The 26,748-nt window shown below is 56.1% G+C and overlaps 1 protein-coding gene across 2 annotated transcripts; it reads right to left on the bottom strand.

Annotated features, from left to right (window-relative positions):
• Positions 1-810: 810 nt before the first annotated feature.
• On the bottom strand, positions 811-26,748 carry NLRC3 (NLR family CARD domain containing 3). Of its 2 annotated transcripts, XM_042971676.1 has the most exons (20): positions 26,321-26,748; positions 17,990-18,082; positions 17,543-17,604; positions 17,091-17,292; positions 15,260-16,994; positions 14,181-14,267; positions 11,388-11,471; positions 10,852-10,935; positions 9,380-9,463; positions 8,104-8,187; positions 7,599-7,682; positions 6,857-6,940; positions 6,230-6,313; positions 5,659-5,742; positions 5,095-5,178; positions 2,950-3,033; positions 2,452-2,535; positions 1,688-1,771; positions 1,225-1,308; positions 811-901 (listed from the first exon to the last, which is right to left on the bottom strand). In XM_042971676.1, the coding sequence occupies exons 4-20, from the start codon at positions 17,266-17,268 to the stop codon at positions 811-813; spliced, it is 3,183 nt and encodes a 1,060-aa protein (XP_042827610.1). In that variant the 5' UTR covers positions 17,269-17,292; positions 17,543-17,604; positions 17,990-18,082; positions 26,321-26,748. The 2 variants fall into 2 exon arrangements, with proteins under 2 accessions (XP_042827610.1, XP_042827611.1); XM_042971677.1 differs by lacking the exons at positions 17,543-17,604; positions 17,990-18,082; positions 26,321-26,748 and having other exon boundaries at positions 17,091-17,513.

Here is a 26,748-nt window from a genome sequence, read left to right as displayed (position 1 = left end):
GCATGGGGACACGACAGGCGCAGCGGGGGTCTGGGAAGCCTGATGTCGCCTTCATGGGGACGCTGCAGGCACAGCAGCGGTCTGGGAAGCCGGCTGTAGAATAACATTGAGGCGTCAACATGTAACACGCTATTGACGACCAGCGTGCCAGACCCCACATAACGTGTGTCGGACGTAGTCCTTGCCTTTGAGAGATTTGGTAACGGATCAAAGACGGCAAAGACCTTGGAGAGCTTAGTCTCTGTGTCCGGAATTTTATAACTCAAAGCCTTAATTTCTCTTCAAACCAATTCTCACAGTTTTTCCGTGTATCTCTGAGGATCATACTCCTAAAACCTTCTGTTCTTCTTGAGAAAAGGAAGGTCCCTTCTGTCACCCGTGCCAAACGGATACTCTGCATAGGCTTGAAGGTGACAGCTCACTTTAGAGTGAGGGGATGATTTTAACCAGTGGAAAAGGACAATGAGAACAAAAGGGGCGCGTGAAGACCTCGGGGTATGAAGAAGCTCACGCCCGCTTCTCATCGGCTGGGCTTTAAGGCCTATGTCCCTGAGTCCCATGGCAGACACCTTCCCTCCTCTGTGCCACAGCAGGGAATCTGCGTCACCCCTGCCTGGTCGGAACCCGGGGCGGGAGAGGTGCTCCCAACCCCTTTGGCAGCATCCCTCCTGCCTCTTGCAGGAGACCAGCTTTTGTGCAGGTCAGCATCGTTCCCAGACCACAGGGACGGGCCCTGGACAGGGAGTTTTTGTTCACAAGCTTCCAGTTGCTTCTATGTTCTCTCGCCTGACCCACCAGGCACTTTTGCGCTCACATTTCAACAGTGCACGAAGGAGCGTTGGTCTTGATAGCCTCCGAGATCATCCTGGCGCCAGACTCCCCAATGTGATTTCCCTGGAGGCTGGAAGAGAAGGATTCGGACCCGGCTTGAGAGAGGGGCTCAAGGGCCAGAGGCCTGCAAGTCCCTTTAGTAAAGAGCAGACAGTCACTACACGAAATGCAGAACTCCAGGCAAGACCGTGGTTCCAGGATCCGTCCTATGGGGAAGGCCCAGAACGGCTCCCTCTTATACCGGGCTGCCCCGCAGAGCCGCTGAGAGACCTGGGAGTCTGCCAGCTCCAGGAATTGGGCGGAAGGCAGGGCCTGACCTGGGAGCCGTGAGCCTGCGGGGTTGGGGGGGGTGGGTTGGACCAGAATGACCGGGAAGGGCCGAGCCCCACTCACTTGATGTGCTGGAGGCCGTGGTTCCCAGAGAGTGCCGTGGCCACGCATATCGCCCCGTCCATCCCCAAGGAATTCTCTTGAAGACTAGGCAGAGAAAAGATGCAGACACCATCGTGAGCCATTCGGGACAGAACACGTGCCGGGAAGCAGCACTGCATTGATCACAGGTGTCCCAGCAACAGCAAGGTGGCCTTTACCCCTGAGACCAGTGTCTACCGGTAGCCAGGTGGTCCCGTCCGAGCGCCATGGAGGATGGAAGACCAAAACCGCAGGCATTCAATGGCTTACCTCTGACATAAGCTAGATAGAATGAACAAACTCATCTGCAACGTGGACTCTAGTGCTATTTCTAGCCAGAGGGAAGCGGCTTACAGAGGAAGTCAAGAACGTCTCATTACGTGGGGAGGTTCCAGCAGAGAAGTCTGCCGTGCCAGGGCGGAGGTAGGTCTCTACAACCACTCACTTGAGTCTTCGGAGACTTGAGTTGACCTTCAGAGCATTTGCCAGGGCTTTGGCTCCGGCCACCCCGATGGCGTTTCCTCTTAAGCTGTCAGGAAAGATATGAAGCCTAAAGCACAGCGATAGCTGTGGGGTGTGAACAGTACCTCCTCAGACGAGCACGGGCCGCTGGGTAGAGGCAGCAGGGACGTAGCAACCACGGGGGGCGGTTCCTCCTTCCTGACTCCCCGGCCCAGAACAGAGATCGGCTCTGGGGAGCAGGACGCACCAGGAGGGGTGAAGCTGGCCCGACCTGGGTGGTTTGTTGGAGCCCTCGCCCTCCATCCCAAAGGAAGGAGAGTGGGGCTGAGGTGAGAGAGGAGACACTTCCTCCAGCGGTCCCCACATGCTCAGCGTCACAGGACCACAAGAGCAGGAATGACTGGGACATGCCTGAGACCCCCACTGAGCTTAAGTCGCCCCTGCCCCCGCCCGGGGTTTGGATCTACTCCTAGACCAAGATCAGTGGCCAAGGACCCCTACAGAGGACCTCGGGATGTGCGCAGCCTGGGCAAGACCCAGGAGAGCAGGAGCCACAGCGGTGACTCCCAGGGAAGAGGTGTGAGGTGGCAGCGGGGAAGCTGGGGAAAGCTTCATCTCAGTGACGATATTTAAGTGCTTTGTGACTTTCCATGTAAATTGACATTTTTTCCCTTCTGTATCTTCATTTTGAATCAACAGCTTGGTTCGTTTGGGTAAGAGACAGCAACCAGAGACTGGAATACTCACTCGAGAATCTCCAAGGTCCTGTTCACAGCCAGGGCATCCCCTAGCGCCTGGGCCCCCCGGGCACCAATGGAGGCCACCTGCAGACTATGCAGAAGAGATGGGGTCAGTGCGGACAGGCTGAGGCGCTCCGGCCTGCACCCCGCCTGGCCCAGCTTCCATGCATCCTTGTCCTTCCTTCTCCACCCCTGGACTGAGGGCTGCAAGTGACAACATAGCGCTGAAAACTGTTGGCCTGTGATCCGTCCAGAGAACGCCGCGCCTCCGGCCTCCCCTGATGCCGAGGACAGAGATCGGGATGCTACGGATACGGGAAGGAGAGGTGGTTCCCTGGAGGGTTTGAGGAAAAACACTCCCTGAACCCCTACTTCTTACTTTGTCCCAATTGCTAACATTAGGAAAATTTAACACACCTTCTCGGCTGGGAAGCAAAACTGATGTTTGGTATGAAAGCAGGGCTCAGGGCCGGCTGCCTGGGCGGCCGTGCACGTCAACACTTACTAGAGAGCGGTGAGGGCCGTGTTGGCCTTTAGTGCGCTGGCCAGTGCGGAGGCACCCTCGTCCCCGATGGCGTTCTCCTGCAAACTGAACACAGAGCGTGACCCCCGGGCTCACAGGGCACGGGGCCAGCGGCACTCCAGCATGACGTCCTGAGCTTGGACCTTCTAGTTTTCATTCAGACCGCGCACACCGCAGACTAGACTCCCAGGGTTGCCGAGGGGATAACCGCCCCCGCGGCCTCCTAATTAACATGCAGAGGGCTCTGGGGTCTCTATGAACCTGGATCATCAGAAGCAAACAAGAAAAGGGACACGTGGAAATACTCTTAAGGGTGAGGACAAAAAAATGGGCGTGCCAGCCAGAGAATTCAGTCGAAGCCGTTAGTCCCTGGCCATTCTTGCTCGTCAGGGTTTTACATCTATTTTTTTTTTTTTCCTTCCCTTCCACATTGGAGTAAAGTCAGTTCCTAGCGCGGTAAATGATGGAGAGTTTAACTCGGGTGGCATTGGGGTGTTGAAGGGAGCAGTTTGCATTCGCGATTTTAGCAGACGTGTTAGCGCGTGTGGTGCCCTGGCCTGATCCTGTCTCGGGTGGGCGGGTGTGACCGAACGAGCCGGCACCGTGGGCCACGTGCTGGGGGGACGGAGGAGCCCACGGGGTCTCCTGCCCCCGTGTGGTCACGGAGGCCACCGGGAGAAATAGGTCTGAACTGAAACCTGCAGGATGAGAGTTGGGGGAGGGGGCCTGGCACATCCACAGAACCCGAAGAAATGGCACCAAGTGGCTGGCGTGTGAAATGACGGAAGCAGGCCTTTGGGGCCTTTGTTAGAAGCCACACCGAGGGGTGGGTTTCACTCTGCAGGCACTGGGCAGCCATTGAAGCATCTCAGGACGGGGACAGATACACATTTTGGAAAGATGTTTGGCCAGCAGTGTGAGCGGATGGACTGGATGTGGAGGCTGCTACGGGGACGCAGGGTGAGTGGAGCTGGTGGCCGGACAGTGGCCGAGAGGGTAGAGGGAGACGGTGGGGCCTTGGGAGGAGAGTCGCAAGTGGGAAGCGAGAACAGAGACGATGTTTCTAGCTCGCGGGCCGGGTTGGCCGGGCCCGTTCGTGAGGTGGAGCTGAGAAACAGACTCGTGGGGAGGTGGCGTGGGCAGTGATTACGTGGGTCTGGGGCTCAGGAGAGAGGGGTCTAGACGCGGGGGCACCGGGACTTTGAAGTCCGGGAGTGTGCGAGAGGACAGCTTCTGGAATAGAGAGCTCGTTGGAGACAAGATGGCCTAGAACACATCCCTGAGGAGCCCCAGGATGTCATTGAGACAAAAGAACCAGGCAGAAATAGGCTATCCTGGATGCCAAGGGAGAAGCCATGGGCGCGGTCCAAAGCAGGTGAGACTCAGAGGGTCAGAGACAGGGTTCCCATTCAACTCCGCGGCTCCACTCGCTCATGTGCCCAAGAGAAATGAAAGCGTATGTCCAGGCAGAAGCTTGTACATGAACGTTCACAGCAGCGTTATGAGAACCAAACAGTCCAAACCACCCAGATGTTCCTCGACAGATGAGGGGATAAATGGCATGTCAATCTGCACAGCGGAATAGGATTCAGCCACAGAAAGGAATGAAGCCCTGATTCACGCTGCAACCTGGGTGAACCTTGGAAACCTGATACCGAACGAAAGACCTTGGTGGCAAGAGGTCACACGCTGTTCAGTCCCACGTACGTGAAGTGTCCAGTACAGGTAACTCCGTAGAGACAGAAAGCAGACGTGTGGTTTCCAGGGGCTGGGGCACGGGGGCAATGGGGAGTGACCGCTGATGAGAGTGGGGGTTTGTTTAAGGTTTAAGGGAAATGGTCTACAATTGTGGGGATGGTCGCACAACTCTGTGAGTATACTAGAAGCCAGCGAATTGTATGCTTTATCTGGGTAGATTTTTGTGGTAGGGGGATTACGTATCAACAAAGCTGTTTAAAAAACAACAAAACAGATAAGAACAGAAATATGCCCGCTGGCCTTAGGGCAGAGGAGGCTGTGTGCTGAGGGCCTTTGGCACGAGCCGAGCCGTGTGCCTGGTGGACCCCGAGGTTTCAGATTTCCTTGCCGCCCTGCCCTTCCCGCCGCCCCTGCCGAGGCCCCACTCACTCGAGGCTGGTCAGGCTCTGGTTGAATTGTAGTGCTTGTCCCAGGGCCTTGGCCGCACCGGCCTGGATGAAGTTCCACTGCAGGCTGGACAGACACAGACACGTGTGACCACGTGGGCCAGAGCAGAGCCCGGGAGGCTCTGGAAGGTGCAGAAAGAGGGGACTCCTCCCAGGAGAGTCTGATGGCAGGGAAGGAGTACTTGTAGGACGGGGTCCTGGCCACTGGTGGACACAACTCCTGCACCCCGCCTCGGGTCTAGTCCCAAGGGGTCAGCACTCTCTGGTTAGGGGTGGGCACAGGGACGGGCTCAAATGAAGACTCCAAATGGCCCCTGCATGAGGCTTGTGGCATTTGCAGGTGTGAGGTGGGTGCCCACCTCCCACCTTTGGCCTCTCAGTGGATCAGCCCCAGGAAGCGGGCGGGGGCGGGGGCTGGAGGGGGACAGGGCGCGGCCTACTGGAAGCCCCTGAGGCCGTGTTGTGGGGGAGCCCGATGCCAGCGGGTATGATGGCCCCGCAGTGTTGCAGAGGGGACAGGGAGGGGTGGGGGGCACCGTAGACTCACTGGAGGGATGTGAGGGCCCGGTTTTCTCTCACTGCCAGCGCGATGGCCTGGGCGCCCTGGTCGTGGAGGAGGTTGGCTGTCAGGCTGGGAGGAAGGGATCAGGGGCGAGTAAGCAGGAGCCTGCCGGCGTGGAGCCCCCGTCCTTGCTCACCTGGGAATCCAGGCCCCCTCCTCCCCGAGGACCCACCTAGCTCGTGTTGATTGAGCGCTGGTGTGTGCCAAGCACGTGCCTTCCTGACAGCCACAGGGACAGGGTCCCGGGACAGATCATCCCCCCTGGAGGACTCACTCCTGATCCCTGTGCTGCGCTGCCCTGAAGATCTGGCCCCCCTCACATCACCATGGGGACTGGGGCACGGGGGCAGGCAGCGTCCCCACGAACCTCATCTGTAGGTTACTTATCACATGAGAGTGGAGGGGCTGCCCCCAGAGGCCAGGTCTCCTGGTTCCCCCTCCCCAACCGGGTCCCCCTCCAGCCTGTAAAATGACAAGGTGACGAGGGTCTGCAGCCCCCTGTCACCCTGGGCCTGAAGGGGCCGTAGGAAGCACACCCCGCCCCCGACTCACGTACTCCAGATTTTTCAGGGTGCTGTTGCTGCAGAGAGCTTGAGCCAGGTCCCGGGCTCCCTCTGAGCTGATGGAGTTTTCTCGCAGGCTGGGGAGAGAGAAGACCCTGAACTGCTGACCAGATACGTGGGGACTTGGGGGACACGAGCCCTGGCACTCAGGCTTCTCAAACCCAAGGAACCTCAGGGGTGACCTGGGCGTCCTGAGCGATCGGGTGTGAAGGGCCTCCGACAGGCAGGGCTCCCCGGCCGGCCAAGCATCTCCCTGTGGGACTGCCAACAGTGGGGCCACCCAGGAGGGAGCGGATCGGTTGACGGGCCCTCAGAGGTGAGGGGACGGGGGCAGGCGAGCATGCTTGGCTGCCTCACAAGCTCGTGTAGCAGAGGGAGCAGCAGAACCAGCCAGCTGAGGACCCCGGCTGTCCCCTGCCCTCCAGAGCGGGTGGGATGCCACAGGCTCCGGGACCCAGGATGCTCCAGGACCCAGCTGCCCAACCACAGATGTCTTCCTAATGGACCCACAGAGGGAGGTGTGGCCTTCCCGGCCCCAGCCTTTCCTCCCAAGTCCCAAAGGCCCTTCAGACCCCTTGACCAAAGGGACACCCCGGCCGGAGAGGGAAGGCGGGACTTACTTGAGGCTGATGAGGGTCTGGTTGGTGCAGAGGGCCCCCATCAGCGCCGCCACACCTGCGTCACTGATGGAATTGCTCTGCAGGCTGCAAACAGGACGGGGCAGCGCTTGGGACGCTTGTCCCGGACCCCCCGGGAGCCACTGTTCCAGCTTGGGGACTGAAGGTGTAGGGCTCAACAGAGTTGGGGGACCCTGGGTGTTCTTCTCATCATCCCTCCTTCCCGTCCCCATCCCCCACCTGTTCCAGACCCTGCTAGGTCAGGGCAGGTGGCTCTAGCGTGACCAGCCCCCAAAGTTTAGACTCTGCCTTGATTTGCGTGGCTCTAAATGGCCCGGAGAAGGGGTTTGCGTTGTGTCTGCAGCCAGGGTGGGGGCAGCGCTGAGCTCCCCCAGCCCCCACCAAGGCTGCTGCAGCTGCAACCCTCTTTAGTCGCCAGTGCCAGCCTAGGGGGACTTGGTGCTTGTGACTCTGGAAACTCCAGAACCAACACCAACCTCTGCTGTCCAGGGAAATGGAGCTGGTGGTGGGACGGAACAGCGAGGTAGGCGCGGAGAGAGACCGAGATCCCAGTGTGCCCAGGGTTGGCGGCTGGCTGGATCCCGGCAGGGTGGTGGCCCTGACTGACAGCCCTCTTCCGGGACCCGCCCACCTTCTAGATGGGACGTCTAGACCCATGTGTCACCCACCCAGGGATGTCACCCACTGCCCACGGCCACTCCTGAGTGTGGTCAGGCAGACTCACTCCAGGCTCTCCAGACCCTGGTTCACCTTCAGGGCCTTAGCCAGGGCCTCGGCACCTTTATCGCCAATGCTGTTACTGGAGAATCTGCAAGAGAGAAGACAAGGGTGCGCTGGTTTTCTGGAGCAGCCTGGCGGGTGGGGCCCGGGGATCAGGGTCCAGGGAAGCCCTCCAGGGCAGTGCTCTCTCTGTTGTCTTAAGGGTGCCCAGGGCACAGTCTGTTCTTGAGTCTGGTTGGTGGCCCCTGCAGGTGACTCCCAACTGCCTGTGAGAGAGGAACCTAGCAAAGTACGTCTGGACTCCCTAGCAGGGGCAGGGCCAACTCTTTGGTGAGAGGTTTTGTGATACTTCATGTGAAGTACCCACACGTCTATCCATCCATCCGTTCATCCATCATCCATCCATCCATCCATCCATCCATCCATCCCCATGCTCACAAATATTTGTGATGGGCTGGGCTCTGTGCCGGTCACTGAGGATACAAATGTAGCCCTTCCGCATTTCTCACATGAGCTCCTTCAGACTCCTGTTCTGCTTCAGGGCATCTGCCGTCTGCTGGGCTCCCAGAGGCCCGATGGTATTCTTCTGCAGGCTGTGGGAGAGGGGAGGGGTCCCTCAGCAAAGCTGGCCGCAGCCATTCCCCCTCTCGGGACAGTCTGGGGGAAGGGCGAGAGCTCAGAGACGACTCAGGTGCTCTCCCCACCGCGTGGGCAGAGGGGGCTCTAGCAACAGTCTGTGCATCATTGCCGAAACGATGCCAGCAGATCGACACTGGTATGTGGGGGGTCAGAGGCAAGGACGGCTGGGCTCCTTGCCCAGGCAACCCTCCCAACACTCAACAGTCGTCCTCCCTCTCGACCAGCCCGCAGCCTACCTCCCACCCCTGCAGTCCTGCCTAGGGCAGACCCTCCGTTTCCGCTCTTCTCCGAAAGCTACTTCCCTTCATACTAAATCTGGAGGAGGGAGATGCTTACAAGAGAACCCCCGTGCGCATCCCAGAAGGGCAGGCAGGGCAGGACCTGTCCTGTGTAAGGCCAGATACAATCTCAACCAAAGGGAATTTTCGCTGGTTCCAAAAGGGATCCTTTCCCTCAGAGCTTTCTTTGAGAAAACTTGGGATTGTAAATCTGTCCCTTTGAGAAGCGTATGAATCCTTTTAAAAGCTAAATAAGCCTTTTGCCGGAGTGATGGCCCCCAAGGGACCTCAGAACCACGTCTCTGAAAGGAGCGCATCGAGGAAGGTAGCACCACTCCAAGTTGTAATTGTCTGCTTGTCATAACGGCACGAGGAGCCTGGCTTTTCCTTTGGGTAAAGGCAATCATTGAACGGCTCACGACCTTAACCACCAGGCAAACTGAGGAAACACTGTGGGTGACAGACGGTGCTGTCCAGTCCTCTTACTTGAGGACAAGTTATCTTGAGAACACGCGTGCCGTGGGTTGTATCTGCTTGGCTGTAGAAAGGGGTGAGATTTCTTTCTGTCCTGGCCAGCTCTGGGTTGCCAGTGATGTGCAGTGCAATCTGGTTGATTCTTCAAATAATGCAACTGTTTCCTTCTTTTCTACCTTTGCGGAGAGGATTTTCTGCATTGGCAGGAGGCTTTATTTTTAATTATTTCCCCAATACCTGTTCTGTGGAAGAGTGGACATCAAGATTTCCAGGGGTCATCTAGATGGGCCCGAAAGTCTCAGGCCGTCTCCCCAATCATCCTTCCTTGCAGGAAACAGGCCCTTGGAGGAGGGGAGAAGGGGGGGTATCTCTGCTGGCCAGCACGTCCACTTACTGTAGCACAGAGAGGGTCCGGTTGGCGGCCAAGGCCTCAGCCACAAACCTGGCACCGTTATCCCTGATGGCATTGTTCTGGAGGCTGTGGAGGCAAGGAAGAGGTACATCACCAATGGCACAAGAGAGGGCCCAATGGTGGCCTTGACCCCTACCACAGTGTTACCAAGGCCCAGGGGGTGGGGGGAGCAGCTGACCAGTGCGTGCCCTTGCTGCCCACCACACAGGATTTGGGAACAGTTGGTTCCTCCCAGGGAATCATAAGGATTCCCTCTGAGTCTCTAAGCATTTGTCTGCTGACTGGGAACGGGGTGTGCATATTATCTGGATGACGATAGCTAGGTTGTCCGTAGTCTTAATTACAGCTAAAAGCCACAGCCTCCAAATGTTAACAAGGATGTGGAAATTTCAGAACCCTCACCCATTGCTGGTGGGGATGTAAAATGGTGCGGACCTTGTGGAAAACAGTCCGGCGCTTCCTCAAAAGGTCCAACGTAGAGTTACTGAGCAGTTTCACTGGTAGGTATTTACCCAAAAGAATGGAGAACAGGTACTCAAATGTGTGCACATGAATGTGCACAGCAGCATTATCCACAAGAGCCAAAAGGTGGAAACAACCCAAAAATCCGTGAGCTGACAAATGGGTACGTTGGGGTCTGTTCATAAAGCGGAATGTTATTTAACCAGAAAAAGGAATGAAGTACTGACACGGGCTACAATGTGGATGAACCTTCAAAACATTATGCTAAGTGAAAGGAGCCAGACACAAGAGGTCTTATCGTATGATTCCATGGCAAACATAGAGACAGAAAGCAGATTGGTGGTTTCCAGGGACTGGGGGGAGGGGAGAATGGGAGGCGGTCGATAAAGAATACAGTCTTCTTTTCGGGTGATGAAAATATTGTGGAACTACATAGAAGTGATGAAGGAACAACTGTGAACGTACTAAGTGACACTGAAATGTATACTTTAAAGTGGTGAATTTCACCCCAATAAAAATACATAAATGAAAAAACAAATGACAGTACACACTCAACTAAGGATGGGTACAACCACATATGCCAACTCCTAAAAGGAGCACAGCAAACCATAGGAACATTCTAGAGAATGGCACTTTCAGCGTCCTGGAAAACACCTCAGGGGAACATCCTGACACCATGGCCTTGGGGATTTCCCATTCGATGGAAGACAAGAGGTTTTCCTCATAGATTATTTTGCTTTTCCACCTGTATACAACCGCATCCTCCTTTTCCTCTATCCCTGGATTAGGCTGTACACACAAGGACAATGAGCACAGAAGAACTGAAACCTGAAACTTGTATAGATATGAGATCATGTGGCATCCACCTAGACAGGAGCCAGTATAGCATGCCTGCCATTTTGAATCATCTCCCACTCCATGGTTGGCACCTGGGAGAGGGTTTTGTGCGCCCTCTGCTGGTTATATCGGGATGTGGAGCAGATGGCGCGTACCTCAGAAAGGCCAGAGTGCGGTTAATCTTCAGAGCATCTGCCAGAGCCTTGGCCCCTTGAGGTCCGATGGAGTTACTGCGGAGGCTGGCGGGAAGAAGAGAAAGAACTGTTTTCTTTTATCCAATTCCCAGGGAGGAAAGAAAGAAGTTACACTGACCTTTAAATCTATGCTCTTTGACAATAACGGGGTTTAAGATTTCATGTTTTGTGGAGATCCTTATTCAGGTGAACAAGTAAGGAATTTCCCAGTATGGCCCCATGTGATGGGGGGTCGGCGGGGGGTGGGGGGTGGGGAGCAGGATCTGATGTACGTGGCTTGGGCCAAGTATGGAGAGGAGAATCATACCAGCTTCAGGGCCAAAATTCTGGTGCCTCCCTGGGCTGATCCCCACAACTGACGAGGAGCCAGGAATTTGCTCACTCTGCTGTCCTTCCAACTGACCGAGGGGACAGTGTGGTCTGGGGGACTTCACAAGATGGCTGACAAGCTTTCCCTGTCACAGTGGTAGAACGTTGGCCTCTGGTGTCCTACTTACTCCAGAGCTGTCAGACTTCTGTTGACCAGGAGGGATCTGGCCAGAGCTTTGGCCCCTTTGTTACTGATCTGGTTCTCAGCCAAGCTGCCCAAGGAGAAGGAGAAGAGTGGTTATTGCTGGTCTATGACTGTCATGGCCTCTTCCTCAACACCAGGCTTGTGACCCAAACCTCCCGGTTTCACCAGCATCATGAGGGCCTGGACGCAGGTGGAGATGACGTGAGCCCTGGAGCAGAATCGCCCAGGCCAGGAAAGCCTCTGAGCCAAGTAAGGTAAGGCCAGAGTGCAGGGGACAGACCCTCACACTGGCAAAGATTCCCAAGGCAGAGTCTGGCCAGAATCCAGTACGACGGCTTCTATGCGAACAGGGCAGCAAAGAGCATGGGCAGTTACAGAAGTTTCCCACAAAGATCCCCGGCAGCAGTGTGCCGGAAAAGTACAACAATACTGATTTGTAGCATTGGCCGATTTCCATGGTGTAAATACTCTCACCACGGCCAATTTCAAGCCGTCCCAGCTTGCAAAAATTCCTAAAACTTTAAAAACCTGCTCTCATGAACTGTGGCCAGCTCACCACTGGCCCCTGTCCTTTTCTAGCACAGGGAAGGAAAACGGTACTAACTAGAATTAACTTCAAAGTAAAACAGAAACAGGGCGCCTGGGTGGCTCAGTCGGTTAAGTGTCTGACTTTGGCTCAAGTCATGATCTCACGGTTCATGAGTTTGAGCCCCGCATCAGGCTCTGTGCTGACAGCTCAGAGCCTGGCACCTGCTCCGGATTCTGGGTCTCCCTCTCTCTCCGCCCTCCCCCACTTGCAATCTGTCTGTCTCTCGGAAAAATAAACATTAAAAGCAAACAAACAAAAAGAGCAAAAACCCGTGTTCCTCAGAACAGCTTTAGGAGTCCCAGAGGCTGAGGGGCACCACGTGCCTGGGTTCTGGGCCTCCACGTCTCCTCTTTCTGTCCAGAAGCTCCCGGGTGCCCGTCTTTTGTGGGCATTCTGGCTGATAGGCCACTTTTAAAAGGGATTCTGTTGCATAGAATTTGAAGATCATTCATCCAGACCGCCCTCTACATAACCGTCCTCGAGTCCTAGAACCTCTGTCCCCTCTCTGCCCAGGACTTTTGTAACAGTTTTTAATATCTCATGAGCCACGTGTGTTTTCTGAAGGGTGCCTTTTCAAACGGGATGTGGCCCCTGAGGACCACCTACAGAGAGGGGGAGAAGAGCACGTGGCCTTAGAAGAAATTTTGGCTTTTGTGCAGAATATTTTCTGAGCGTTATCCAGACTCCTTTATGCAAAACTCTGGAAGTTGACTATTTTGCTGAAGGCTCCCGTGAAGGAAGAATATTAATGAGATTAATTAATGTTATTGTGTTTCTTTCAGAGGGATTGCATTTCTATCTCTGGCTGCTAGCCCAAGGGGATCCCGCTAATAGCCGGCCCTCATCCAGTGCTTCCTCTGTGCCTGGCCCGTCCTCACCACTTGCCTTGAGTTAACCCACTGAAGCTGCTTCAACAACCGGAAGGGGGAATGTGCAGGAAAGGGTTAACCTTGCCCCAGTTCCGGAGAGGTGACCTCTGAACGCTTGTAAGGTCCTGCCTGATAAGTCTTGTCTGTGTTTACCTGGGGCCCTTGGGCCGTGCAGTAGCAGCCTGACGTCCCTACCTCCGGAGGGGCTTCCCATGACCCACCTCCAGTAAAATGTCTGGACCCAAGCCCGGGTGCGCCTCCCTGGTTAGAACGCTTCATGTGTGCTGTTGCGCGTGGTGGCTGGGGAGGCGGGCCCCGTCTGCACCACCACAGCGGAAGGACAACTGAAAGCTTGCCCCTGTCTCTCTGGGGCCCGCCTCGTGCACCCTTCCCTCTGCGCATTTAAATCCGTATCCTTTTGACGTCCTGAACCACAAGTGCAGGTACAACAGCTCTTCTGGGTTCTGTGAGTCCTTCTAGTGAATCATTAAACCTTTGGGGGGTCCCGGAGACCCCAGACTCACAGATACCGTTTTAACCCCATTTTTACACTCCTTTGGCGCAGAGTTGACTGTACAGGGTCACACAGAGCCCACCGCTCACCACTGTCTTCCGTGACTTCTTTTGGCTCCTGACTCACTCCGTTTTTGTTTTCTCAGAGATTATTCCTGAACCCAGAGGAAGGCTTAAGTGAGGATGAAGAATTCCTCTCGGGATCCTGTTCTCCAGACTCCTCTCCCTAGTTCTAACCACCCCCAGGTCACAAGCCCACTCCTCAGCGTTACTGAGACTTGGAAATGTGATCACAGGAGATTTCACAAGCACGAAACTCTGTTTTGCCGTCAGCACACAGACTTGTGTCTCATCACACCATTAAAGATTCAATGTTTAAATTTTTTTTTCTTGTACTCGTTTAAATAAAAGTTCAAATTTAAATCCAAATTTTAAATTAAAAAATTTCTAATTTAATTTCCAGAGCCAATCCTGTGCCTGTAATACTGTTTTGAGGGCAAACATCGAGAGGAGCTTAGAGAACATTGTGCCTCGCAGCACTTCTGAACGTTGAGTATCTGCGGAAATGCTCCCATGTCCACCAGAGCACCTGACCCTCACCACATCCCTTCCCTCTTCTTACAGGTGAGGGACCTGAGCCTCCGGAACTTTCCGGAAGGGGCAGCAACAAGCAGCCACGTGTTTCCAAGGCACCTCTCCTTGCAGGCGCCTCTGGCCGGTTGAGCAGAGAGGAGGACGGGAAAATAGCCCTGGACCCCGTGCGACAGGTAGGCACCCCGGGTGGGGTCTCCCGGGTCAGCGTTACCTGATCCTCTGGATGCGACAGTCCTTCCCGCTCAGCACGCTGCCCAGCAGCTCCATCACGGGGTCCTGGAACTGGTTGTTGTCCAGCCTGCAGGCGGCAGAGCGATAATGAGTGGTACCACCGCCCGCGGGCGGGTGGAACGAGGCCCCGGCAAAGGGCCGCCCTCAGGGCAGCAGACACACCCAGGCTGGCATCCCTTCCCTGGCCCACGTTTCCATCGCCACGCAGCCCCCACCACGAGGTGGCCCGGGGACCCGTGCTGGCACGCCCGCCAGGCTCGAGGTTTTCCCGGGAGGGTACGCCGGGAGCCACAGTGTGGTGAGCCCCAGGATTCCTGCGCAGAGGGTGTCTCCCCGGCAGCCCCGTGCATCATGTGTCCGCGGGACACGGGCTGCTAGCTCTGCTTCTAAGGGTGTGGCAGCTGCTCTCAGGTCCTGACGGCCCTGGTCTTAGAGACACTGAGGTCCAGAGCAGGATGGGTGATGCGCGGGAGGGGTGGTGGTGGAGTAAGTGGGCGCGGCCTCTGTCGGCAGAGGGGTGGCTCACAGAGTGCCGTAGGTTGAATCGTGTTCCCCAGAAAGATATGTTGGTGTTCTGACCTACCGCCGCCACCCCAGCGCCTCAAGCTCATGACCTCATCCGGAACCAGGGTGATCGTGGATGTCATGAGTCCAGATGAGGTCATTCTGAGGGGGGCGGGCCCGTAAGCCAGTACGACTGGCGTCCTTGTCAGAACACCACGTGGAGACAGTGACACGGAGGAGGCGCCCGTGGGACCACCCGGATCGGAGTGATGCGTCTACGAGCTGAGGACTGCCAGTGAACAGCACGAGCTAGCGAGGCAGGAAGGCTTCAGAGGGAGCTCAGGCCTGCCGACCCCTTGAGTCTGGACCGTGCCCCCCAGAGCTGTGACAGAACAAGTTTCTGCTGCCTTAAGCCGTTCGTGCTGTGGCCCTGCAGACGGCCCCCAGGATGCTGGCACGGGGGGGGGGGGGGGGGCGTGGTGGAGGGGAACGGCCTTCCAGGCCCCCGCTGTCTCCTCCGACCCGCACCGCGCACACCCCCACCCCAGCACCCACCTCAGGCTCCGGCAGTAGAGCAGCTGGGGCAGCAGGCTCTGGAGGACGCCCTTGCTGAGGCACAGGGACAGGTTGGCCTCCTGGACGCAGGCGTCTGACACCTGCAGGAGGTAGGCCAGGGCCGCGTGGTGCCGGGGGCCGGTCAGCCCCGCCAGGCTGCCGCTCTGCATGGCCTCCTCCACGCCGCGGGCCAGCTCCGTGTGCCGCAGCTCGTGCAGGCAGTGCAGGACGTTGACGGCCCGGGCGCACACCGCCACGTCGGGGCGCAGGCAGCCCTGCAGGAGCTCGGCCGCCTGGGCCCCGTAGCCCTGGTGCTCCCCCTGCACCAGCAGGGAGCCTGCCAGCAGGGCGTTGACCCCGGGGGAGAGGAGTCCTGAGAGGAAGCGCAGGAACACGTCCAGCCGCCCGTCCTCGGCCTGCATGGCCCGCTGGGCCGCGCTCCTGAAGTGTGTGAGGAAGCCGAGGCGGGGCCAGGACACGCCACCCTCGGCGAAGAGGTCGAAGATAGCCCGCCTGGAGGCGGCGTAGTAATACGCGGCCGCCACAAACTCCTGCAGGGACAGGTGCGTGAAGCAGTAGGCCGTCGACGCGGCCAGCGTCTCTTCCCGCTGCAGGAAGCGGCTGCACAGGCCGCTCTGCAGCAGAGCGAGATCCACGCCAAACGCCTTCAGGTCCTGCTCGTAGAACACGTACTTCTTCCTGACCAGCCCGTGGAAGGCCAGCCGCCCCAGAGTGCCCACCATCTTGCGGCAGCTGTGGGCCACCTGCTCGATGCGAGGGCTCACCTTGCCCTTCTCCTGCCCGTCCCCGCCGAGGGCCATCCTGAAGTACCAAGAGTAGAGCTCGCACAGGGTCCTCGGAGTCTGCTGCCCGGCGTCCTGGGGCCCCGGCCCGCTGTGGCGCAGGTGACCCAGGGCCGACCCCGCAATCCGGCAGAAGGCTGGGACCGTGCACATCAGGTACAGGGCCCTGTCTGCCCGCACCTGCCTCAGGACCCAGTCGGAGAGGGTGTGGTCCTCGGGGAACATCTCCTCCAAACACGCCTTGATCTCCTCCTCGTCAAAGCCCCGGATCTCTGTCATCCGGTCTACCAGGCCCCCCGGGATCTGGCCGGCCACGCTGGGGCGGGAAGTGACCCAGACAGAGACTTCTGGGAATAGGTTGCCCCGGATGATGTTGGTGATCAGATGGTCCACCTGGATCTCCTTCTTGGGGTCCGTGCAGGCCACGGTGTTTGAGAAGTCCAGAGGCGTCTTGCACTCGTCCAGGCCATCCAGGATCAGGAGGGTTTTGGGCGGGGCCGGCGCCGCCAGGCCGGACTCCCCGATGTGCGAGAAGACGGAGCGGACGAGTCTGTCCGCAGACAGCTTCTCGTGGGTGTTGAGATCTCGGAAGGTCAAGGGGAGCACCAGGGAGAAGTCCTTGGCGACCTGTCCCCGGGCCCAGAGCTGGACAAAGTTCCTCACCAGGGTGGTCTTGCCCACGCCGGCTACCCCGATGGTGATGGAGATGCGGGGGGGGATAGACACCCGAGACAGAGGCAGGAAGAGTCTGTCCAGGGTGAGGCTCCTGGCCGGGCGCCAGGCCCCACGCGTGGTCTCCACCTGTGTGAAGTCGTGTTCCCTCAGCTGTAGGTCCGTCAGCCCCTCCAGCAGCAGGAGGCTGGTCAGCCTGGGCGGGGGGCCGCCTCTCGCCCCGTTCAGCAGAGCCTCCCGGCACTTCTGTATCCTCGAGTCTGCGGGACAGAGGCCGAAGGGGAGGGCTGGGGAGGGTGGGGGAGGGGAGGGCAGCGGGGAGCGGGAGGGCCCGGGGACACCCTCCTTCCGCCTACCGTCACCGTGAGGCCCTAGGGGGGCCTGCGGCACCCTGTCCAGGGGCTCTGGGGCCTGGGAGCCCTGACTGCTCTTCCCGGCCAGCAGGTCCACGAGGGCTTTCACTTGCCCAGCCGGGGAGCCGGGGCCTCGGCCCTGGCCTGCCTCCCCGCCGGTCCGCACCTCCTGCTTCCTCATGGGGTCCGCGATGGCCGCCAGCAGCTGCGAAGAGAGGGCCTGAGGTGCCGTGTGCCGCGTCACCACCCTGGCCTGGGACAGGTGAGTGAGCCTCCAGGGATGGGGAGGGACCCACTCCCTGTCCTTCCCCAGGCTGCCGGTGGCCCCCGCCGTCCGGCCTCCGGGAAGGCCCGGGAAGGGCCGTTCGTTCCTGGGTGGCGAGCGTCGTCCCTGACGCCAGGAGCACGGTGGATAAGAACCGGGCCCAGGCTGGAACCTGAGCTCCGCCACTTACTGGCTGTGTGGCACCGGGCAGGCCGCCTGAGCTCCTCGTGCTGTGCTGTCCTCATTTGTGACCTGGAAGTGGAGATGGGGTTAAGAGCAGGTCTGCTCCCGAGCAGGGGAGAATGAAGGAGGTCGATCTGGAAAGGCCGCGTGCTCTGTGAGCCCAGCTCTGTGACCCCCCTGGAAAAGGCAAAACTGTGGAGAGAGGGAAAAGATCGTCCGTGGTTGCCAGGAGGGGAGGGGTGAGTGAGTCAGGAGGGAGCCCCTGGGGACTCCTGACCCCAGCAGCGCCCTTCTCTGCGGGGCGCTGCAGTGTGGGGCCACCGAGAGGCGGAGCCGTGCGGGGCCCCACCTGCTCCCGTCGCTTTCCCTGAGGCTCCGAGTGGATCCCGTGTGTCCCTCCCTCAGCTGCGGTGGGCGCTCCAGGACCCCCGGCGCGCCCCTGCCCCCTCCTCACCTGCAGCGGGCGGGGTGTCCGGCCCACGGCAGCTCCTCCGGCAGGGCCCCACGAACTCAGGGGGTGGGGGTCAGCCATCCCTCGCCCAGGGGTCTAGGAGAGAAGACAGGACAGGGCTGAGCGGAGGCCACACCTGCCACTCCGGATACCAGCCGCTCAGTGAAATGGGTCTGGCCCGTGTCTTCTAGCTTGGCGGTTCTCTGGGTCTCAACGATCGTCACTTAGGAGGGGTCACCTGACTCCAGCCCCAAGGATCCGACATGTTCCCTGACCTTGTGCTTGCACTGGGCTTTCCTGGCACTCTAACCCGGGATGAACCTTTTTACCTAGAAGATGCTAAAAGGGGCTTGACAACGAGTAGAATAGCGTTTTCCAGCCGTTCCGTCCGGAGCACTGTTGAAGTGTTAAAGTACAATGAATTCAGGGCAGGCCGTGTCCAGCCCAGCTGAGGGAGTCCGGCGGCGTTTGTAAGAGGCCAGGGGGAGGCCTCGCTCATTCTTCTTCTTCGGACCCCTTGGCTGTTCCCCCTCTTTTGTTCTTCTTGGCGTCAAATCCGAGGGGAAAATAAACCAGATGGGGTTCTGACTGAAGTCTCACTAATGTGGATAGATCGGTGTGGGTGTCACTGAGGAAGACAGTCTTGGTGCATTGTATCTCCTTTCCCATCAAATATTAAGTATTCGTGTTATTTCCCATCATTTCTCAGTGAATTCTTACTGCAGTATGAACAACTTCATCTCTTTCCTAAAATCGCAACACTTATCCTGAACAAGTTTTCCCACGTGGGTCAGACCCTCCACCTCCCCCACGCAGTGGTGAGTGACGGGAATCACACTGGGCATCCTCGTCTGACTCCCAGGCGTGGTTCGAGCCCAAGCCGTCAGGCCTCATGTTTGTGATCGTGTCTAAGTTGTTCTCTCCTCTTGGAAAAGATTCTTTCGCTTCCTTGTGTCCTAGCACCATTCAGATAACACCACATGATTGCTCCTGAAGGCTTCCTGTGCTCCAGACGACGATCTGTTAAACATTGTACTTACGTCATTTAGCTTCTTGTAACAACCCTTATTAAATTGTCACCGCTCCCGTTTTATGGATGAGGACATTGAGGCTCAGGGAGGTTAAGTGACTGGCTCGAGGCGACACAGCTGGGGAGCAGCTGAGTTGAGAGAGAAACCAAGGCTTCGCTGACAGCAGCCTTTGTGCTGGACAATCTCCTGCCTCTTATAGTACGTCCCCACGTTTTTCTTCATTAAAAAAATTTTTTTAATGTTTATTTTTAAGAGAAAGAGACAGAGCATGAGCAGGAGAGGGGCAGAGAGAGAGAGGGAGACACAGAATCCAAAGCACGCTCCAGGATCTGAGCTGTCAGCACAGAGCCCGACCTGGGGCTCGAATTCACGAGCCGTGAAATCATGACCTGAGCCGAAGTCGGATGCTCAACCAACTGAGCCACTGAGGTTCCCCTTGTACGTCCCCACATTTAAAAAATTAGGCATGTCTGTTAAATTAGCAAATACCTTTTTAGCAGTATTGACACAACCACATGATTTATTTCCCTTCAGTCATTGAATCAGGAGGTATTTATTGAGGGCCTTTTGTGGCCTGTGGGCACTGGGGGATCTGAAGGGAATAAGTTAGACAAGGTCCTGACCCTGTGAGTGTGATCCGGGTGGGGCACATGACAGTAAAGAAACCCAGTGAATGAGCGAGGCCATCTGACAAGATTAACGCTGTGAATGAAACACCCAGTGTGCATGGCGGAGTGGGTCGGCTGTCACGGTGGCCAGGGAAGGCCTCTGTGAGAAGGCCACTTAGGAGCGGAGATCTGAAGAGTGAGAAAGCGTTAATTACACACAGAGCTAGGGAGACAGCAAGGACACATGCCCTGTGCATTACTGGGGCAGAAAAAGCCAGTTGCTGGAGCACAGTGAATGGGGGTAGGGGTGGGGCTCACAGGATAAGAGGACGTTTGAGACCCACCCACCGTCATAATGGCCATAATGCGTTTGGGTTTGTACTAAGTGTGGTGGGAAGTCACTAGAGAGTGACATGCTGGGTTCATATCCAGTCTCTCCTTTAATCTGTGAGCTACACTACAGATTTTCTAACATTGAACCAACCTTAGGTTCTTGAATACTATCTTCCACGTGTATTAAGCTGTGTAAAACAGGGTGGGCTAGCACAAGAATAGATACAGAAGTCATCAGAACATAATATAGAGCTTAGGAACACATATTTATATTACTTGCATATGAAGGAGTTTGGTAATGTAAAAAAAATAACATTAAATTAAAAAAAATTTTTTTTTAATTTAGAGATCAGTGGGGGAGAGGGACGGAGAAAGAGGGGCAGAGGGAAGTCAAGACAGAATCTTAAGCAGGCTCCATGCTCAGCATGGAGCCCAGCAGGAGGCTGGATCTCACAACCCTGGGGTCACGACCTGAGCCAAAATTAAGAGTCGGAGGCTCAACTAACTGAGCTACCTAGGTGCCCTGGTTGTTCTTCTTTAAAATTTTTTTGAAGTTTATTCATTTTTGAGAGAGAGAGAGAGACAGAGTATGAGCAGGGGTAGGGCAGAGAGAGAGAGGGAGACACAGAATCCGAAGCAGGCTCCAGGCTCCGAGCTGTCAGCACAGAGCCCGACGCGGGGCTCGGACTCACAAACCACGAGATCATGACCTGAGCTGAAGTCGGACGCTCAACCGACTCAGCCACCCCAGGGCCCCCCCTGGTGGTTTTTCAATTAGGTGCTAGTGCAATAGGGAAAATGAAAGAATAAAAGATTTCAGGATTGGAAAAGGAAAAAAAAAAACTTTCACTGTTCACAGTTGACAAGGTTATATACATTGAAAATCCAAAACAGTCTACAATTGATTAGAACTAATACATGAACTTGGCAAGGTTTCTGAACACAAGGTCGGTTTAAAAAAGTCATATCTATTTCTGCTTATCAGCAACAATGAAATTGAAAGTAAAAGTTTGAAATATTTAAAAAGCAAATATCTAGGGGCGCCTGGGTAGCTCATTCAGTTGGACGTCTGACTTCAGCTCAGGTCATGATCCCACGGTCCATCAGTTCGAGCCCTGTGTTGGGCTCTGTGCTGACAGCTCAGAGCCTGGAGCTGCTTCGGATTCTGTGTCTCCCTCTCTCTCTGCCCCTCCCCTGCTCATGCTCTGTCTCTATCTCAGAAATAAATAAGCATTAAAAAAAAAAAATAGGAATAAATTCAGCAAAAAATTTGCAAGACCTCTACACAGAAAACTAAAAACAATACTAAGAGAAATGAAAGAAGACCTAAAAGAGGGATTTACCATGTTCATGGATTGGAAGACTTACTATTATTAAAATATCATTTCTTCCCAAATTGATCGATAAATTGAACGACATCCTAATCAAAATTCCAGCAAGCTTTTTTGGTGAGGAAGGGTGGGTAGAAACTGGCAAGCTGATTCTAAAACATATATGTAAAGCAAAAGACCCTAGACTAGCCAAAATTATTTTGAGAAAGAAGAACAAAGCTAGACGACTTCTACTACCCAACATCAAGGCTTAGTATAGAGCTGTAGGTTTTGGCACAGGGCCGGCAGATAGCCCAGTGCAATATGACAGAGGGTCCCGAAACAGACCCACACGTCATGTGTGGTCACCACATTTACAACAGGGGCTCCACTGCAAGTCAGGGGAGAAAAGATGGTCTTTGAATTACATTGTGTTGCTCCAATGGGATATTCCTACCAGAAAATGGACCTTGACCCCCGTCCTCCCACCACACACAAAGATTAATTCAAGCTGGATCATAGATCTAAATGTGAATGCTAGCCCCACCAAGTGTTTAGGAACAGTTACAGAATACTTTCAGGAACCTGAGCTAGGTAAAGACTTAAGTGGAGCACAAAAAAAGCACTAACCGTGAAAGAAATGAGTGCCATGTTTGGATTCATTAAAATTAGGGATATCTGTTCGACAGAAGCCAGTTTTAAAAGGGTGAGACAGCAAACTACTGACTAGGAGATGTCTCCAGTACATTTAAAAATCCGGTAAGAAACAGGGGCGCCAGGGTGGCTCAGTCAGTTGAGCGTCCGACTTCGGCTCAGGTCATGATCTCACCTTTCGTGAGTTTGAGCCCCACGTCAGACTCTGCGCCGACAGCTCAGAGCCTGGAGCCTGCTTCGTATTCTGTGTCCTCCTCTCTCTCTCTGTCTCGCCCCTGCTCACGCTCTGTTTCTCTCTCATAAATAAAAAAAAATAAACATTAAGAAACAGCTCAGTTAAAAGTGAGCCAAAAAATTGAAGATCCGTCACAAAAGATAATATCCTTAGTCATCAAAGAAATGCAAAGTGAGGGGCGCCTGGGTGGCTCAGTCGGTTAAGCGTCCAACTTCAGCTCAGGTCACGATCTCGTGGTTCGTGAGTTCGAGCCCCGCGTCGGGCTCTGGGCTGATGGCTCAGAGCCTGGAGCTTGCCTCCGATTCTGTGTCTCCCTCTCTCTGCCCCTCCCCCATTCATGCTGTGTCTCTCTCTGTCTCAAAAATAAATAAACGTTAAAAAAATTAAAAAAAAAATTCTAAGAAATGCAAAGTGAAATCACTTCAGAGAAGTGTTTGGTAGTGATAAGGCCAAATAGGCATGTTTTTGTGACACAGCAATTCTCTGCCTGGCTATGTATATCTAACAGAAACAAGTGTTTATATCCATCAAGACACAGTATTGGAATGTTCTAGCAGCTTTATTCATAGTGTCCAAAAAAAAAAAAAGGAGAAACTGCCAATATCCATCAACAATAGAACGGGATATGTGTGTGTGTGTGTGTGTGTGTGTGTGTATGTATGTATTTTTTGTAAAGTTGAAACAATCAGGTCCCGGGTAGTAATGACAGCGAAGGGACTGCTGACAAACTCAAGTGGCTGACTCTTGCAGACACACAGTGAACAAAATGTCACCCCGGAGAGAACATACTCTGTGAATCTGCTTATGGGGAGTTTAATGTCAGGCCCAACCTATCTGACATGAGAGAAGTCAAAATAGCAGTAGTCACCTCCTTGTATACGTTGATCTGGGCGATCGATATGATCACCGCTGGGTGCAGATACACAGGCGCCTACAGATGTAAAAACCCGCTGGGCTCACTTTGCTCTCTGTAAGCTGGACCTCCGCAGCCATCCAGATCTCCCCATGTGCGTAAACCAAGGCCGAGCAGTGTTAGTGCAGCCTCTTAGCACGTGAGGCCAGGACAGCAGGCCCTGTGTCCTGCTGTTGGCCTGGGTGATGTCAGGGCGTGGCCCGGCGGCAGACATGGCTTCCCGTCATTGGTTGTCCAGGTACACCCACAGGTGACACCCTGCCCCTGCTGCTACTGGGGGTGAGGTGGTGGCTAGGGGAATGAGGGGTCCATGTGGAAGAAGGGCCGGGCCCAGGGCTCCTCGGCTCTGGCAGGACAGTGTCTAGAGCACTATGTGTGTGTGGGTGTGGGTGTGGTAAAATATACACAGCATGAAATTTACCGTTGTAACCGTTTTTAAAGCGTACGACTCGGTCGCATTAAGTACATTGACAATGCTGTGAAACCGTCACCGCCATCTACCTCTGGAATGTTTCATCCCCGCGATGGGAAGCCTGCCCCTATTAAGCACTAACTCCCCTTGCCCCTCCTCCCAGCCCCTGGAACCCAGCCTTCTCCTTTCTGTCACTACGGATCTGACTCCTCTAGGGACCTCATGCAGTATTTGTCCTTTTGTGTCTGCTTTCCAGGTTCATCCTTGTTGTAACGCGTCTAAAAATTTCACTCTAAGTCATGTTCCGTCTTTATCGTTAGATCACATTTTGTTTATTCATTCGTCCATCGATGGACACTTGGGTTGTCTCTGCCTTTTTCCTCTTGTGAATAAATGCTGCTGCGAACAAATACCTGTTCAAATACCAGGTGTACAAATACCTGTTCAAGTCCCTGCTTTCGATTCCTTTGGGTTTATATACTCAGCAGTGGAATTGCTGAATCTTATGGTCGTTCTAGGAAGAACTATTTTTAAAAAGCCACTGCTTAGCTCAACCGCCTAGAGGTTTATTTGGTGTGAGGTAGGGCCTCGACACGTATGTATTTTTTTAATAAAAATTTTTAAGTTTATTTATTTAGGGTGAGAGCGAATGTGAATGGGGTAGGGGCAGAGAGAGAGGATCCCAAGCAGGCTTCACTGTCAGCGCGAAGCTTGACGTGGGGCTCAAACTTAGAAACCTCGAAATCATGACCTGAGCCGAAACCGAGAGTCGGCCGCTTAACCGACTCAGCCACCCGTGCGCCCAGTCAGCGCGTGTGTGTTATGGAGCTCCCCTGGTGATTGTAAGGAGCAGCCGGCATTGGGAACCGCTAGGCCAGAAAGGCCGGGCAAGTGGCAGCGGAGGGACAACAGCAGGGGAGAAGAGGCAGGGCAGAGTAGTGTCTGGGAAGGTGGCAGGGGGGAGCTCCCCCTGCCCCCACCTCCAGTCCCGTGTGCCTCTCGGCGTTGGGAGCCAACACTTCCTCCGGGTCAGACACTCCTCTTTCTTGCCCTGCTGGCCGTAGGGCTAGGGTTCCCGGGGTTAGCAAATTAAGATACAGGACACCTACTAGAATCTGAATTTCGCATAAACAGCCGTTCTTTCAGTGTAAGTATATCCCAAGTATTACGTGGGATGTGCTTATACTTTAAAACCCAGGGCCAACCTCAGAGGCCAGTGAGGGCGCTCCCCCCACGGGACAGCGACCCGGCCGCGTGTGCGCACAGGCCCTGTGTGCAGCCCAGAATCCGCCCCTGCAGGGTGGAGCTTGCCACGGCCCGAGTGCCACACACGCCGCCAGGACGGTCAGGCCGTGTCCAGTGCGGACAGCCTTCAGTGAGAGCGGAAGGAGGCCCTGCGACCAGCTTAAAGAGGGGAAGACGGGCGGGTGGTCTGGGCTGCCCTGGGCCATCTGAAGGCCAGAGTCGTTCTGAGCTGTGGTGGGCAGGGCCAGCCAGCCAGACAGCTGCAGACCACGGCCACCCCCTGGAGCGGGCTTCCCCACACCCCCACATCCTCCAGAGCCTCACCCGTGGGGTGCGACGCAGCCGAGGACCTGTGCTCACTGGCGTTGGTGTCGCTCAGTCCCCGTCCCTCAGGACGGACAGCGGAGCTCACGTCTCATCCCAGAGAAGACACAGGTCCCGATCTACTCATTTGCTCTGCCGGCAAGTCCCGTCTTGTCCCGTGCTGCCCTCCCAGGGGCCTGCAAGACAGCCAGCCTCTCTCTGCCCGCCCGCCCTTGGGGACTGTACGTTCGGACCCTGCAGCGCCGACCTGCCTGGGCCGCCCTCACCTCAGGCCACAGCCTCTCGGATGCTCCTGTCTCCAGAGACTCCCTGCCCCCGCCCCGCCTCTCAGGGCCCAAGAGTTCAGTTCTCAGCCCCTTGAGGTGGCTCAGCACCGTGGCCGTGGACCTCTCGAGACCAAGCAGCCTTTCCTAGAGGTGGGAGGAAGCGGTGGCTTTGCCGCAGGACACAGCCCTTCTCATACTGCACTGCCCGTGGGACAGAGGAGGTGCTGCCGGCCTACATCCCTACTCGGGAGCCAGCCACAGGGTGGCCTGTGATGGCCACAGTGAGGCCCCGGCCTGGGGAAAGCGTGTGTCCCCGTGGAAGAGACCCAGAGGCGCCCCAGGAACCCAGGAGCCCGACCGTGGGGAGGACCCCATGGCCAGCAGCCACCGCAGGCACAGCTCGGTGACACCTCTTCTGAGAAGGCCTCTCTGGTTACCGGCCCTCTCAGAATGATGAGCCTCGCGTCCACCCAAAGGTGTGGCTAGAAGAGACCCCTGGGGGCTGCTCACCCAACAAGAGGGTGGTGTCTGTGGGGCAGGCACTGAATGCCAGAGCCCAGCCTGCTTGCGTCGTCTCCCTGGGCCCTCAGGACCCCGGGGCAGGTCTGGTATTGTCACTGCTATCCTACAGGTGGAAGGTGAGGCCAGGGATGGAGCCCGGGTCTGCCGATGCCAAGTTTAACCCCTTGGCTGCTCAACCTCACTCTGCCTGCCTGCAGCGGTTTCTGGTTACTTCCTGCTCCTCCCAGCCCATCACTGGTACCTGGGGAGCTGGGCTTTGTCCCCTTGGCCCATCGTGGGCTGCCCTTGGGCACATGTTTCTTTATTCCGTACGGTGAACTAGTCCTGCTCAGCAGCTCCCGGCCCCCACGGGGACACCTTCCCGGTGCCACCCAGCCACCGCTCCCTAGAGCAACTCAGGCCTTAAAAGTCACGGTCCTTCCTGCCGGCGGTCTCTTCCTCCTCCCCCATCCTGCACTGAGGCAGCCTGGACTCGACTTACCTCCCAGACCTCATTTCCCTAGGGATGCCGAGCCTGAGGGGCCGAGGGTTCTCCATCCTGGTGCTCCCGGGCTCAGCCCTGCTCCAGGGGACAGAGGCAGCTGCGTGGTGGCGAGGATGTCCTGAGGTTCTCTGTGGCCGGTCAGCTGGGCCCCGAGCCCTCGGGATCTGTGCGGGGCGGGAGCAAAGCCCTGTCGGAAGGGATGGGGAGGCACTGGCTGCACAGGGCAGGGGGGCTCCGGCCCGTCGGCTCCCGCAGTCCCCCAAGCCCACCGGCTGTCACGGCAGCTGGGCTCCTCACCTCTTCCTGTGCAGGGCTCCGCCTCAACCCTCCTTCCTGTCTCATTTCAAAAGCCAACAGCTTCTCAGACAAATCAATGAGCCGCGGCTGCCCCGGCTCGGCTTTGTCACCACCCTGTAATTCAGAGA

The sequence above is a fragment of the Panthera tigris genome, chromosome E3, assembly GCF_018350195.1.
Source record: "Panthera tigris isolate Pti1 chromosome E3, P.tigris_Pti1_mat1.1, whole genome shotgun sequence".
Lineage (NCBI taxonomy): Eukaryota > Metazoa > Chordata > Mammalia > Carnivora > Felidae > Panthera > Panthera tigris.
This window is presented reverse-complemented; position numbering and strand designations above follow the sequence as displayed.